This window comes from Lonchura striata, chromosome 4, assembly GCF_046129695.1.
Source record: "Lonchura striata isolate bLonStr1 chromosome 4, bLonStr1.mat, whole genome shotgun sequence".
NCBI lineage: Eukaryota > Metazoa > Chordata > Aves > Passeriformes > Estrildidae > Lonchura > Lonchura striata.
This window is the reverse complement of record NC_134606.1, coordinates 73,209,213-73,225,412: the sequence shown is the minus strand read 5'-3', so window position 1 is coordinate 73,225,412 and position 16,200 is coordinate 73,209,213. Positions and strand designations below refer to the sequence as shown.

Below are 16,200 nucleotides of genomic sequence, written 5' to 3'. Positions count from 1 at the left end.
GATAAGCATACAACACCTAAACCCTTTCTTTATATCTGAGTAGAGACACACAGAGCCACAAACATCTGGTCTGTCTGGACCAAGAAAGCAGAAATTACATTTCCTTAAAACTGAACAGGCAGAAGGTTTTGCACAAAGAGGACAAAGGATAATAGCTTCATTGCATATAGAGCCCAGAAAGAATAACTTTTTATTTTTTGAGATACTGCAAATAATTTGTGAAATTAAAGAGGAATAACAGTTTAATGGAAATGCTTGGGGAAAAAATCCACACTCATTAGGCCCTGCAATTAATCCTTCCATTTTCTCCTTGTATGAAGGCCAGAAGACTTTTCCATTCATGCTCTAGCTTGCATTTCTGTAAACAGCTTGCTGTGCATGGAAGTAGTGTGTGAGGGGAAAATAAAAAGTCCAGAGTTAGGAACAAACAACCCAGTCTGTTGGACAGAACAGCACTTGGCAAAAAGAAGTTGACCTGGAGACATGATAAAGGCCTACAAATTCTGAAGCCAGTGGAAATCAGGGGTAAAGAGCAATATCTGCTTCTTGTTATCCTGTAAAAGAATCAGAAGGCAGCAAATGAACCAGAATCAGACTACTAGGGGTAAGTCTCAAAGACACTTAAGTCTTTTCTTACACATTCCTAGATGCCTGCTGATTGCCATGGTTGAAGAGGAAAATCCCTAGGCAGACCTCAGGTCAGACAAGCAAGGGCTGGGATTAGGGGTTTATCTATTTATCTATTAGCTAATCCAGCTGTATTTGCTGCAAACTGTAAAGTGGCAGGGAAACTAGGTGCTTAATTCCATAGCTTCTGGAATAGCTGCTGTTCAGATCATGTGCTCTAAAGCTATTCATAAATTACAGACATGATAGATATGGTAATAGTGACTGGCATTCAGTCTGGCCTATGCAAATCTCTGAGACCTTCATGATCAGTCAGAGAAAAATAACCTACATTCATGAATATCTGGCCCTGTGCTTTATTCCTTTGACTTCCCCATTACCTGGCAGAGGAACAGTAATGGGAGTCCTTACTGTTTAACCCAAATAAGGCCAGATTATATTATAGTACTTGTCTCTACTGTTAAAAGGAATGGTTGAACACCTCTGACTTTGTCTGAATAATCCTTCTTCATGATCCCATTTTCAGTTTTCTTTATTTTCATCATAATGGGAAGAAATCTTCTCTTTACAGCATCAAATTTAAATTTGCAAAAGTGCCTCATTGTATTTCAGAAGCAGAATCCTACAGCAGCTTTTAGAATTTTCCTTTGTCCAAATTCAAAGCAGCAAACAACTAAAAAGTTTTCGTTTCAGAAAAAGCAGTCATCCTCAAAAAACAAAATCCACTTTAGGTTAGGCAAACCAACTCATTGTATCATATTGACATGTTCTGTGTGTTCTCAATGAAACTACAGAGTCTCAGTGGTACTGTTGCTTATTTCAGTGAAGCTAGATTTGAATTAATGAAAAGAATACTGTATTTCTGTTGAAGTTGTGTTAAAGTCAGCATATAAAAAGTGGTTTGTTTTTTTTTAATGTACATGAATATAAAGACAAGGATGGCTAGTCTCTATAATTTCTAAAATTATTAACTCCTACTTCTATCATGTCTAAAACTGGAAAAAAGTGAAATTGAAGTCCAAGGACACAGAGATGGAAAATCAGAGAGCAAATGCCTTCGAACTGTGGTGGAAAGTCACAAGGAGGACACAAGTACAGATTAAAATTATTTCAAGAAATTACAAACTCCCTACAGACTCCACACAGCTCAATACAGGGCAACTCTATCTACATGTCTTTACTTCATAAATTGCTTTCTCTTAAAGAGAAGCAGTTTTGTGGTCATGAAGGGAAAGGGGCTTCCCCACTCACCTGTGACTCAGTGCTCAGCAGCATCTCGCAGGTTCGGAGTTTCCGTGGCTATGACCCCTCCTGTGATGCTGGAGAGCCCCAGCAGGATATAAACACAGCCTGTCCCAGGGCACAGACACTTTCCACCCCGGGATCTGCCAGAGCTCCCTCCAGCACACAACCAGGCCCAGGACACAGGAGGAAGACACGTTCTTACATCATGATTGGCAAGACTGTGGCTGCTGTCCTGACCCTGCTCCTGCTCTCAGCGCTTGGAACACAAGGTAAGGAAACCCTTCCTCAAATTCTGCTAATGGCCAGAGGTGGGGAGACACTGTGCTCTCTTACCAATGCAGCAAAGGACTCTCCCAATGCTGTCAGCCAAAATCCCCATGTTGTGCTTCCTGTGAAAATAGCGAACCACTCTACCTTTATTTTTTATTTCCAGGTGAGGCGGTGCCACGCTCAGCCATTGAACTCCGGTGCCAGTGCATAAGCACCCATTCCAAATTCATCCATCCCAAGTTCATCCAAAACGTGAACCTCACGCCCAGCGGACCTCACTGCAAGAATGTTGAAGTCATGTAAGTGTCTTGCAAAAGCTTCCTGATTACTTAACAAGAAGGAAGCAGATTTTGCTCTCAATTGGGTGTAAGTGCTCTATGCTCTGGCAGAAGCAGCTGCTCAGAAAGCAGAATAGCAACATTCCCTGCTCCTGCAGACGACGTGCTACGTGTTGGGAACTCAGTGTTGTTTTGCCAATCTCTACTTTTTAAACACATGCAGTATTTTGACCTAAGTTCACAGTCATCAGGCAGCAAATAACTTTCTAAACTTTCTAAAACTCTGAATTGCACTGGCTTGTGAAAAGGCATGGAGCCATGCTGATCAAGAGATAAAAACAAAACTTTTAAGGGCTAGGTCAAAAAAATGATCACACTTCTGCTCAAATCAATGAAAAAAAAAAAAAAACAAAAAAACCCAAAGAAAACTACCATTAGCTTACAAATCATTCCAGAACTTTTACTGTAAGTAATCAAGTTCCTATGGACTGGTAGTTCCTCTGGACTGGGCAGTACAATTTCTGAATCAAGATGGAAAGATTTAACTCTTCAGTGAAAGACTGACACCAATACAAAGCCAGTTGAGGGAAAAAAGCAGTTTTTAAAAGAGGGAGATTCCTGCAGAAGGTTTAATGCATGAAGCAAACAGATGTGAGAAAACACTAAACTAGTGAAAAAGATCTCTTTATGTTATAGGCTACAGCCTCAGTTTATACAGCTTCAAGTGGAACATGTCAGTATATGCCTAGAATGATGTTATTGTGAGAGAAAGGTGACAATGCCTTGGATTTCACTGAACAGCCCTTTTCCCTTCTTTTTTTCCCTGTTGCAGAGCTACCCTGCGAGATGGCAGAGAAGTGTGCCTGGAGCCCAGTGCTCCCTGGGTGAAGCTTATTATCAAGGCAATTCTGGACAAGTGAGTCATTTCTCCTCAATAAGCACAGTTTATTGAAAGCTGGTATTTTAATTGAACTACCAAACACAGACAGGTGTGAAGCACTCCAAAATTCTGTCTCCTCGGGGAGTTATTACCTTTTGTGTTCACTAATTGTGACAAGCACTGTGATTGCTTTGAGCCTTAATTATAGCATTAGCTACTGAAGCCTTACTGTGCCACGCATCTCTGAGAAGGTTAGCTTCCTCTCCCCTATGGCACAAGCATTTTGAAAACCTTCAGCACAGCTGCTCAGAAAATCCAAGCATTAACTGACTAGTTTTCTCATGCTTGCAGTGGCAGAAAGCAGTTTGAAAAAAAAAAAAATTTCAAACTACTGGCACATAAATAAGTGGGGAGAAAATCAGGCTCCATTTGTCAAGTGAAGCATCAAACGATAGAAATTCACTGCTGCTGAATAATTTTGGGAATGTTATGATGTACCAGTGTCTATTGGGTTCTATCACAGTTTTTGAGGGTCTTGGGCACAGCAGCACGAAGTGGTAGATTTCAGCTGACACCAGCAAGTCTTAACTGTTGTATGGTTAATTTTTAATAGCTTCCTTTTCCATCTTCTTTCTTTCTAGGGCCAACACCAAACCTGAGGCAGTGTATTAAAACAAAGAAGAAAAATGTCCTAACTCCTCCAGCAAGGCAAAAATAGGAAAGACATTCACCCATCTCACAAGACAGTTCACCTCCTCCTGCCTCCTACATTTACAATGTCACAGCATTTAGAATATGCATTCCCTGCTTTGTAGTTAATCGACAACAATACTTTAAGTCTTTTAAACTGGTCTCTTTATATAGGAAAGAAACCACTACCACCTCAATGAGAAGGCAGGAAAAATGGCTGGTGAAGGAATATGGAGACGATTCTGGAATAATTTTTTGCTAAACACAGCTGGAACAGTGCAGTGCATGACCAGTGGAGTTTTCACTAAATAACTCATTCCCTTTTTGCAAGCAGTTTAGGAAAAGACCAGCAACAACTTCTTCCCATCAAAGCATAGACAGGTAACTTCAACTGTACCTGGATCACTGCCACTCACAGTGGGCTACTGCCTGAAGAGGGGAGCTTCTAGAATTAAGACGTCAAAATTCTGATACATCAGGTTTTGTCTCATAATTTTCAATATATTATTTATTGTCAATGAGTGTTTTGAAGGTATAAACATATATTTAAATGACATCTTTTGGCTAGAAAAAAAACCACTTTATTTATTTATAGAATAATATTTATTTATTTATTTATTTATTTATTTATTGAAGATGTTTATGTTTACCTATCTAATAAATGCTTGTTGAAATGTTTTCACTTCAATATTGTTTGTTATTAATTTCCTTGTTGAAACAGAGAACTGAAAAAAAGAGGAAGCGTTTTTTTTCAGTTTGTATCACATAAAGGGGTTCAAGAAGGGCAAGGGGGAGGATCTGAGTTGTGGGGGCCAGCAAATTGAAACAGCATATTGCTGCCTCTGTAAAGTGTAGACAATTAGAGGAATTATGAAAGTCATCTACTTTCTTCCTCTTTCATGTGAGACTCAGTGTTTTCAGAAGTCTGGATGATAAAATTCACAGATAGTAATGAACAAATACTGGCCAGTCACAGAAATCACAAGGCAATAGCAGTGACAGTGCAGAACCTGAGAACATGACAATGAACAAGGGTTTTCATCAGCTTAAAGAAACAGGGAAATCTGATAAACATTATGGAAGTCACTGAATATCCTCCATAATTCCAGTTAGGAGGGAGGACTACATCAGGGGAAATCCTAAGAAACAGAGCTCCCATTATATAGCCTTACATCTACCTCTGGTAGAGCAATTTACAAAGGAATGTTGAAATTCAAGCAGCTAACACCTGGGAAAGTTGAGCAAATATTTTGCTACTTATTTAGGTTTGATCTTTTCCAACAAGGAGCCTCTCCATATTCTGCACAATCAGCTCATGTTTGCTCATGGTGCAAGACATAAAAGGAGTTTTTTGGCAGTGTTTGAGCAAGTTCTTGTGCAAGAGGACAACTATTCTGACCTCCCTCTCCCCATATTGCCTCTGTCCCACTGCACAGCATTGTACAGCCTGCTAGACCTCAGAATGGAAAGGAGTCAAGGTTTCTCAAAGAGAGAGGTTTTGTTCAGACTTGTCTTACAAGTCTAAGCCTTCCTGTTAATAATCCTGAGGGATTCTTATAAGATATCTTCTTTCAGAGATGTAATTTGGAATCAGGATGTTGCAAGTATCAGCCAAGAATGTGGAGAGGTTGGGAAAGACCATTTCATCTGCACAGCCATAAAAATCTGGGTGTATCTTAAAGGACTGCCATCAGTTTTAGTGTAATACAGATACACATAACCTTTGCCACAAGCAATATCCCAGTCAAATTATTGGGAGCTGAACCACACTGAGAAAGGGCTTTTCTCATCAGTTCTTCTGTCCAAAATGTCAGCAATGGCTGCACTTCTAGGGTAGGCATCTGCACCTTCCTCCATAGGCTCATTGGTGGGATGTGATTCCAAGGGTAGAAATGACAACATACCACATCTCTGTTCTGTGTGCAGTCACAGAATACCTTCCTGAGAAGTGCAACAACCACTCTCATGCTTCCAAAAGTGTGTTTTGGTGCTCTTGGAGACTGCTACGTGAAGTGCTGTGGCTCTTTTGACTTGGCATCTACCTTCACCAGACTGGGCTGCTCTTCCTTGTCAGTAGAAGTCACTTATGACATGTGTTTATCTGCTGTCTTAAACACCTGTGATTATTCTAAATGCACTAGGTTAGAAAGAAAAACAAGCAACATCCTAAGTGTTTATTTTAACCAGGTATCATTACAGCCCTTACTGCCAGATACTTTCTCCTTTCATATTCTGATCAGATGAAAGTTTCAGAAGAGCTTAAGTGACTTTGGTGACAATGCCTCAGTCATTTTAAGCTCATCATTTCCTGCTTAATGACTAGAGAGACTTCTCAGTACAGAATAAATCATCTAAATCCCTTTAGCCAAACTGAAAGAGACAAAATCCTTTCAGAGAACAAGAGAAACTAGCTGTGTCTTGTCTTCATAAAACACTGACTAAATAACTTCATTGGATTCATGCCAAAATATAGTGTGTAAGATTGAGATGAAAAGTTCTTGTAATTACGCTGGTGCTGAATGAATGTTTTTGCACAAGTCACTTAAGCATGATGCAAAGAGCTGAACAGAAGTTTTATGTTCACAGAGGAGGAAAAAAGTCTCTTTATTTTGGCTCTGAGAAATGTCTGATAATGTTGTATTGATTTCCAAGAGCAAGCTTAGCGTTGTTGGCTAAGGCAAATATTCCATGAAGAAGTGCAGACAGAAAGTGATGGACAACAATAACCATTTAAAGAATAATTGAAAATATACAGCAGCAAAAGCCAGGGAAGTTTGAAGTGCCACTGAATGGAACTGCATAGAGGTTTGGGTTTCTTATGCAACACTCTCATGTATTCGGAAACCTGCATGTGCAGAACCCACCTCTCAGCACTCAGGCTGCTGGGAGCACACCTTTCAGGTATAAAACCTGATGGGAAACAGCACCAGAGCATTACATCTGTCAAGAAGAAAACGTGCACAGCAATGGGTGGCAAATCTGTTGCTATCACTTTGGTTCTCTACTTGCTCTCAATGGCAGGGTCAGAAGGTAAGAAAATTGTTTCTTAAAAATCATGTAAGCAATTACTAAGTGTACACGTGCAAATGCAAGTGGGCTTACGCTGTGTCTGTGATGACTTTTTGCAAGAGAAGTGCATCCTCAGTCATTTGGAAGTAAAAACAATCATTTGTACCTGCTAGGATGCTGTGGATGCTTCCAGGAGTAAAATATGCTTCTGTCTGCAAATGAATTTATTCCTATGCCACAATATATACTTGTCTCAAAATTTAATAAGTGTTTGAATTAAAACAGGACTTTTCCCCCAAACTATATCCATATAGATCTTCTTTTACAAATAACAATTTTATCCTTTTTGTGATTTTATTCTTGGTAGGCAGGTTAATGACAGAGCAAGAATTATCGTGTTTGCAAGCACGAATAAGGAATATGAGCAGATGATCATGGCAGAAACGTAGCAATCCAAGTTTAAATTCAAATGCACCTGCACGCCAACAGCTCTGAAAATGCAGCTGCTGTCTTGTCCAGATGCAGTTACTTTTATCTCAGCATCTAGCAAATCAGAGTGTCTGAGGAACACTAATGAGGCTACAGGAAAGAATACAGCTTGCTTCAGGGGAGCAAATAAGGAGACTGTTCATATACCTAGAGATAACAAAATTTTGTTCTACAGGTAAGGCCTTGGAGAAGCCAGTAGAAAGAGGCTCCCAATGCCAGTGCATAAGTACTCATTCCAAGTTCATTCCTCCCAAGACTGTTCAGGATGTTAGATTAAGCCGAAGAGGACCTCACTGCAAAAATGTGGAAATCATGTGAGCACATTTCCTAAATAGCACCTTGCTTCCTACAGGAGGAACGGACCCAGCATTTCTCACCCTATTTACTCATTAACTGTGAGTGGTGGGATGTTTTCCTAGCAAAGCCTCAGAGATATCAAGTATCAGGAATGAGGCCTTATGTCCAAAGGAATAAGCTTATTCCTAGCCAGTGTTACAAGCAGCTTCCAGACAGTATTTTAAATCTCTTTCTGCTGTTATCTTACTTATGAACAACATCAGAGGAGAGAATCAGATTCCCACAACACAGAGCACAATTAATAACTTTGACATTGAAAAATCAATCAAAGATACAAATTTGATCCTCTTGACATGAATTAAAACAATTTCCTCTGCCTTTGGCTGCATGTGGCAAAGTTTGAAAGGCCCCAAGTTATTTCCTGTGTCAGAATTTCACATGGAGCATTTCTCTGTTTGAGGAGTGGGGAATTTGGATTATACTCCACGTGGGTACGAAACAAAAGATACAGTAAGCTTAATTTAAAGCCACTCCTGGAACTAGTCACAGGAACCAGGGCAGTGCAGTCAGTAAACAGAAGGGCACTGTCAGGCTGTTATGCTTTCACTATGGTTTCTTAAGCAAATAATGGTTTGTGCAGCACTGCATGGTATCCCATTCCACCCCTCTAGGTAATTTAAGCCAGGCTTGGTTAAAAAAAACACTTTTCAAGATAATCAGGTTCCTGAAAGATCTGCTAAAATACAGCCAGATAGAGAACTGAAACCAAATAGAGAATTCATTAAGTTCATTATAAGCATAAACACCTGTACTGACATCATTCATAAAACCCCCGAAACACATAAACCAAAACCAAACAGGTCCTTTATCTACTGGCTATGAGAAATTTCCAGCCATTAGGAGAAGTGTGAGGTGTAGGGAGTGCTGGGCTCCAGGATGGTTTAGATGAATGGAGACGAGAGATCTCTGCAGGCTGCTCTTGGGAATAAGGTTTATTAGGGATGGAGAAAGGTCTTGCTTGGAGCTGCCTGATGCAGCACATGGCGAGGCTAGAGGGGATGGGGGAGGGGAGAGACAAAAGGATGCTCTAGGAAAGGGTGGAGGTCCTAAGAGGGGGGAAAATCCAAGAGAGGGGAAGTTCCAAGAGGAGGGGAAGTTCCAAGAGGGCATCTGGCCCCTTGGAGACCCCTTATCAGGGGGCTTCAAGGTGGGCTGGAACAAGACTTTGGGACAATGGGGTTACAGCACTTGATGTTTTAGGGGGGAGGGATACAGGTGCCGGGTGACCCATACATTTTGGGGGGTGAGATGGAACAGTCCATTTGACTTTTGGACTTATCTGTAGCTAAGGGTATTGTCCAGCTAGTACAGAGGATTGTTTTCATCCTGGCTGTATTATTATGAATAATTATATTTATCCATCCTTCCCAACAGTGAGGGACACACCTGGCCTTAACTTCTGTGCTCCTTTCTTGGCAGAGCTGTGCTGAGAGATGGCAGGGAAGTGTGTGTGGAGCCCACTGCACCCTGGATCCAGCTGACTGTAAAGGCTCTGCTAGCCAGGTGAGCTGTTTCCGTTTCCTAGAACACCTGCACCTGAAAGCTCATTTTAAAAGGCTACTTAAATTCTTGGCATGCCTCTTGTTCACCCTCTTCAGGCACAGCTAATGATTTCCATCAGTTCTCTCTAAAACAATATTTCTACATGCCTGAGGAGTGAAATAGTTTCCTTTGATATCTTCCTGGTGTGTTAAACCACCCAAAAGGCCTCTGCTGAGAGGCTGCACATTTTGTGTGTTTGACACTTCTAAAAATCAAGGTCTCAAAAACTCACTTCCTCATAATGGGTATAATTCAGACATGCAGCTGGCATTGCCAAGGGTTTTTACTGCTGTAGACAGGGAAAATCAAATCCCTGCTTTGCACACAGACAGATGGAAGTTCTTTCTGTCGGAGCAGTTCATGCAGGAACAGTTTAGGGTTTGGTTTTTTCTTTTTTTTTTCACAAATGTTAATTGGTTGGTACAGTAGAAATAAGTAATTAATGATTGGTGAGCACTTACTGCTCTCCCTTAGCTTGTCTTAATAGTAATTGTTTCTTTAATTTCTGAATTCACTTTATACTTAATCTACAGGGCCAGGGACAATGTTGAGTCACCAGTCAAAGAAAAGTCAAGGAAGAATAAACCTTGGATTTCTGCAAGGATATGAAATGAGAGAAAACATTGTTGCTGAGAATGCTATAATTTTTGATGAGAATGCCCCCTCTGCTACATTACTACTGTTGATTATTTTTCTTTCCCTGAAATGCTTGCTGAGTCATCTTATTTTCTTTGCTGTTGCTCTCTCTAAACTTCTGTCTGTGATAGATCGAAGAGTTCAAGGTTAATGAAAGTGTTCAAGTATTGTAATGATGAGAATAAACAAGATTACATTAGTTACCCCTAAATGGCCTGATTTAAACAGAAACAGAATAAACACATAATAAAGAAGCATCTGTGTAAGTTTGAAGGAAGTCATCTCTCATGCCCTTGTTGCAGCTATTTGAAGGTGAAAACAAGACATGGATGTGGCAGGTCTCACCGGTAGAGTCAAACTGCCTTTCTGAAATCCTTTCACAGCCCTCACTAAACGCTGGAAATAATGAGGCTAAGAAAAACGTCTTGGAAATGGATAAGTAACAGGTGAATACACAGAGATGAAGGGCAGAATGAAAAGATCAATTTTCACTGATAAAGGGACCTCACCCGTGGATTCTTACACCACCTTGTGTGGTGTTCTGTTAGTTTTGGCCGTCCCACAGGGGATCTGGGAAGGTCATTTGCCATGAGCTGAAGTACTCTGGTGATGCCAAATGATGATGTGAAAACAAGGCTCATCTATAAAGAACTGCAGAAAGACCTTGGAAGAGTCATTGATTAGGCAACAAACTAGCAGGTGAAATTCCCTGCAGGAAGTAGCCAAAGTGATTGACATAAGACAAAAATTACAGCATTCCTATAGAAGTAAAACATTCCAGGCTGACCATCAGCACACAGGAGTGAGACCTCGGGGTGATGGTGGGTGTATGATAGGAATATCAGATTAGGAATGGGGAGTGTTTGTAAGTGACTTCAGCTGAACGGGATTTGTCTGGGTCTAAGGAAGATGCAAGCAAGCATGGGCTGATACCTAAAATACCTCCTGTCTCATCAACAGTTCCAAGTCACTGTAAGCCTCAGGGTAATGACTGGGAACTCTGGGCTTTCAGAAGGGAGCAGCTAAAAATAGAGAGACTACATCACCCTTGTTACTTCTATTTGATGTGCTGCAGTTTCCACTCACAGACAGGAAGATGCAGGCAGAGAGACACACATACACATAGATGCCAAGAAAAGTTTAGAGGTCATATTTCCAAAGAAAATAACACATTATTTACTTCAATAACAGAAAAAAAAAATATTAGGTCAATTTTTTTCTCTCATGTTAGTTGACAGATTGATCTGTTGGAAGGGATCCAGAAAGATTATCAAGTCCAACTCTTAGCGAAAGGCCAATATGGGGGTTGAACTGCGACCTTGGCATTATGTTCTATCTGAGACCCTAATAGACCACATTTTTTGTTAAATAAAAGGATTTTGCAGCTTACACACTTATTACGTGTTGTTTTTCTAGTGTCATGCTTATATGGCTGAACATTAATGTTAATGTGTCAATCCCTTTGATTTATTGTTAATTTCTTTCTATAGTCAAAAAGATGCTTTATCTTAGTGATTTGCTTCACACTGTTTATGGCTGGCCATATAAATCTACTTTCTGAGGTAGAAAATGCTGAAGTGCAGATTCTAGCAGCACTCATCAGATGAGACACACATGGTGAGAGTGATGGAGGTCTCAAAAATGCCATGAGTGCCCTGTGGGGTTCAGTCTTCTGTTTGAAGTTTGACCCCCAGCAATCCCCTCACCAAAGCAGCTCTGGACTCAGACCTGAATCCATGATCTGACTGAACATATCCACTGTTCCTTCCTGCACCATCAGGTTTTGGTGAGCAGCCAGCTTTTACCTGTCCATCTGTTTGATATCCATTGGATCACCAAATTCCCATATTACAGTTGTTATACCAAACAGATCTCACTTATGAGAGTCAGAGATGAAGGTGGGATGTGTCTTACGGCCACTGACCGCTTCTAATTTAATCAAAAGTTCCTGGCACAAATTTCTTAAAACTTATCACGTGCTTCCTCCTGCCACTTCCAGGTCTTACTTGCATACTCAGAAAATGCCTCTGGCCAAGCTGATGAGAGGAAATGCAAGTAAGCAATAAATGCAGCCTTATGGAGCAAGTAAAGCCCAGGTGCTGGTGCCTAACAATTCTCTAGGTGGACTTAGTATCTCTTCTGTTCATACCAAGTGGATACATTTTATTTATAGTATGTATGTAGGTAAATTGTATTTGTAGTATGTATTTTATTTGTTAATATTTTCTAGTATTTTATGCTAACACTACAGGTGATATTAATACATCATTTTCTTATATTAATTTAAACCTTATATTAATATTTTCAATATATTTTCATGATGAGTTGGAGCAAATTGAACATTTCATTTAATCCACAACAATTTTTTAAGTGGAAGCTACAATACAGAATTGAGTCTTTTCAAGCAGAGATGACATACATATCTAAAATAAGTATGCATTAACATACTACTGTTTTTATAAATACATATATTAAAAGGCAAATCAGCCTAAGAGCTGTACTGCTACTTGTGATTCCAGAGGGATTCAGGAAAGTCCAACACTTACTGTGATCTGACTAAGGCTACATAACCATCTATATTTAAACACTGAAGTTTGAAAAAACCCCACAAGCTGACCTAAGCCTTTCTTCTTTCCTTGATATCACTTCCTCCTATAGCAATTCTGATGTCTAGCAGATATTTTGCTTTTTACGTGTCTGTTCCCTAACATTTGCCTGATTGCAGACTTCCACAAGTGTTTGCACAACACTGGGCACAGCTTCTGAGCAGCGGAAGCAATTATTTCCCAGCTCCTGTATTTGTTCCTTCAGCCCTCTGCAGCTCAAGTAGAATGGCAGCTGAATGCCAAGGCCCTTGTGAGGAAAAGGAGGCAGTTTCAGAAGACAGAGTGAGATTTTCCCTGGGTACAAGAGTAGCTGGAACAGAGGACACACAGGAGGCAGGAGTTGACAGACAGGCTGAACCCTCATTCCAGCAAAGGTTTTACCTCCTGGGCCTCTGGGTCTTGTGTGCACAAGTTCTTAAGGGAGAGGATGGAATTTGTCTAAAACAAGACAGATACTTAATGTTGTCAGAGTAACTTCCAGCCCAGGTGCTGGAGCATTCCTATGGACCTGGAGGGACTCAAACTAGTAATGGACTGAAGCTCAGCCTCAGTACACCTGAATCCCCCTTATTGTGTCCCTTGTGCAGGATCATCCTTTGATACATGCAAAGATTAACGGATCCCAGTCAAGATCCTAAAAGATGCCCTTTTGACTTTTGTGCTTATTAGACAAGCTGATGAGTCATGACAAACCACTAGTTTCCATCCTGCAACGTGGGGAACACCAGCTATATCCTGCCTTAGAACATAGGCACGGGAGGCATTTGCTTCCTTTTCAGCAGTCTTTCAGTAGTCAGACTATTGTGTAAGCATTGTTTTGTTCACTGCCAGCGTGGTTTTTACAGGGTTTTGCATGGAAGGTCTATGCTCGCGGCAGTATCAGCTCACTCAGTGACGCGATCCTGCCAAAGGAGCAGCAATTCCATTTGCACAAGTCATCTCTGATGGCTGTCAGGGAAACAAGCTGCCAGAATTCCAGAATGGATTTGCAGTTCCCATGACAAAAGCCTGGATGAGATCCTGGGCACAGTGCTGAAGGGATGTAGGGAGAACTTTGGCAAAACACGGCACTCCCAGAAACGCAGCTTAGGAGTGCCTGGCCTTTGAGCTTGATCTCATGCCTCGACATTTTCACGCCTCAGTTTGTTTCTCTTACTCCCCCTCCACACAGTCCCAATGAAACTGTAAATTTGGTGACAAAGTGCAGGGGTTTTTATTCAATTACAAACAAACTGCTCTTTTGGACAGACACTCACTCTTAGTTCAGAGCAGGGCTCATCATAGGTGGAGCAGGCTCTTGGCTTCACTTCTGCCCTGGGGATTTCTGCAGATCCGTTACTGCCACACGCAGGAAATAGCTGAGCCTGGTGGTCACGAGCACAAGTGTTCACTGATTTCACTTGGGGATTTGAAGGGGATTTTGTTGCCTTGATTCTTAAGATTTTTTAAAGCTTTTTGAGTTTATATTTTGTTAGAAAACTTTTTCACACATTTTCTATAAACAACATCTTGTTTTACATTCTTTTGTGGGAGTGGAAGAAGTTGATATACTAGTGGTTTATCTAATGTCTTTGGGGAGGTGGCCTATTCACTCTCCAATCCACTGTCACCTTTAAAAAAGTATAAAAGTTAGAGTCAGAAAAATAAACTTTCTTCTTTTTACCTTACCATCGTAGTAGCTCATATTGTGCTTTCTCGTGTCCTATAGCAACAGGATTTATCTTTTATTTCCTCTGATATTAATAACATTTCAGCACATACCAAAACGATATAATAAAGCTGCAAATTGTAACTAAGAAAAGTGTGATCTCTAATCAAATGTTAATTTAACCTCTGTGTGTGTGCACGTGTGGAGACACAGAGAGAAATCAAAATTAAAAAAAACAGCAAAACCTTCCAAGTAAACTGGTTAAAACTCCAACATCTACAATCTGGCACTAATGAAACCATACATTAATATAACACAACATATACATCGTAATAGAACATTATCAATAAAACATAACCCTAAGTTCCTAGCAAAACCCTCTCCTGGTTCACACCTTCAGAGAAGTAAATGTATTTTTCATTGAAGTTCTTTAAGAGACACAGTTAAGGAGCAGCACCATCAGGAGGCAGAATCGGTATCTTTTGTCAACTTAATGCTCACTAAGAGGTAGGAGAGAAAAAGCTGCTGGATCTTTTCCTGGGACAGCCCACACAGTGATAGGAAACAAATGAATTTTTATCACAAAGTTCATTTTATCAAGTTAATGACGTGTGATACAAGGAAACGACAATAAATTATGGGCAAACTATTCCATTCTTACAGTAAATAAATTGCAATGCTTTACATGCTAAAGATGATTGAGTTATTATGAAGTCCCCAAATTTAGGAAGAAGTACCTCATTCAATCCACGTATCCTAAAACCACAGAGTTTTGAGTTTGAAGACCACAAGCAGCAACATTAGTCATGTCAAAAGGATGATGTTCTTATTGCACTGAAACAGAAGGCTTTCTCCTGATCACACATATTCCAGGTTTGAAAATACAGATCTTAATTCAAGCAAAAGTTCAGCATTTGAGCCCGTCCTCCCTTGGAATCATCTCCCTTGCAAGGTTATTATCCCCAGCCACAGCAAATGAAAGCTCAGCATTCATAAAACAAGGTTCTCTAACAGAAAAGTCTGTACAGAGCCATAACTCTCACTCTTTTGTCCCTTTGCTGGGACATAGGTTGCTGTCACTGAAAAGATTTCAGAAAATACTTATTAAAAATGTCTGGACTTACAGAGAAAATCAGTTGTGTTCAGCTGGTCATACTGTTTAGTTTGCATATAAAGTTTCCTCTGTTTATTCTGTTTATAATTCATTAACGTGTAACATGAAAAGTACAGGCATGATTTTCAAATCCATTCAGAATTCAACATCTGCTTCCCACAGAAAGCTTTGAATACTGCAGCCTCAATTCCTTGTTAGCCACAACATTTAGTGATGAATTTATTTTGTATCATGCCTCTTGAACAGAGGGGAAAAAAGACTAAAATTAAAATCTTTTACATCAAAATAATGCTAAGGTAAAATCCTGACCCAGTAAAGAGCTTCTCAGTAATTTCAGCACTGCCTGAATTCCACTCTGATGGCTTGTATGAGGTAAGTAGAAGCTGTCACCATAAGTGGGAATAAGAAATTCAGTATCTCCACTGTAGACCTGATACATCTACAAAGAACAGTTATAACACTGAAGAAAATAATAATGTGACAACATAAATTTAACTGAAACCATTCTAAAGTTGTAATATTAAATACGGATATGCTTTAGAAAAAGCACAAAATTTACAAGTCTACCGAAATAATTGGAATGTGTGACTATTATAGACATATTTTAATAAATCAATGCATTGTATCATTATCTGCAAAATAATTCCTCGTCATCTAGGAAGAAGTTTCACAACAGTCATGTGACTCATTTTTACTGCATCTGGGAAATTCCTCTAACGCAATCTCCATGCCACCAGAGCACAGAGGCTGGGCACAAAACAGTATATAAGCAGGAATCAACAATCCTCACACACAGCAGGAATCAACAA

The 16,200-nt window shown here is 40.1% G+C and overlaps 2 protein-coding genes across 2 annotated transcripts; both read left to right on the top strand.

Annotated features, from left to right (window-relative positions):
* Window positions 1-2,077: 2,077 nt before the first annotated feature.
* LOC110470161 (interleukin-8-like) lies at window positions 2,078-3,340 on the top strand. The gene is made up of 3 exons (XM_031504656.2): window positions 2,078-2,141; window positions 2,306-2,441; window positions 3,253-3,340. Exons 1-3 carry the CDS (start codon window positions 2,078-2,080, stop codon window positions 3,338-3,340), a joined length of 288 nt encoding a protein of 95 aa, XP_031360516.2.
* Window positions 3,341-6,956: 3,616 nt separating this feature from the next.
* On the top strand, window positions 6,957-9,996 carry LOC116183588 (interleukin-8-like). The gene is made up of 4 exons (XM_031504655.2): window positions 6,957-7,020; window positions 7,664-7,802; window positions 9,265-9,348; window positions 9,921-9,996. The coding sequence occupies exons 1-4, from the start codon at window positions 6,957-6,959 to the stop codon at window positions 9,994-9,996; spliced, it is 363 nt and encodes a 120-aa protein (XP_031360515.2).
* Window positions 9,997-16,200: the final 6,204 nt, after the last annotated feature.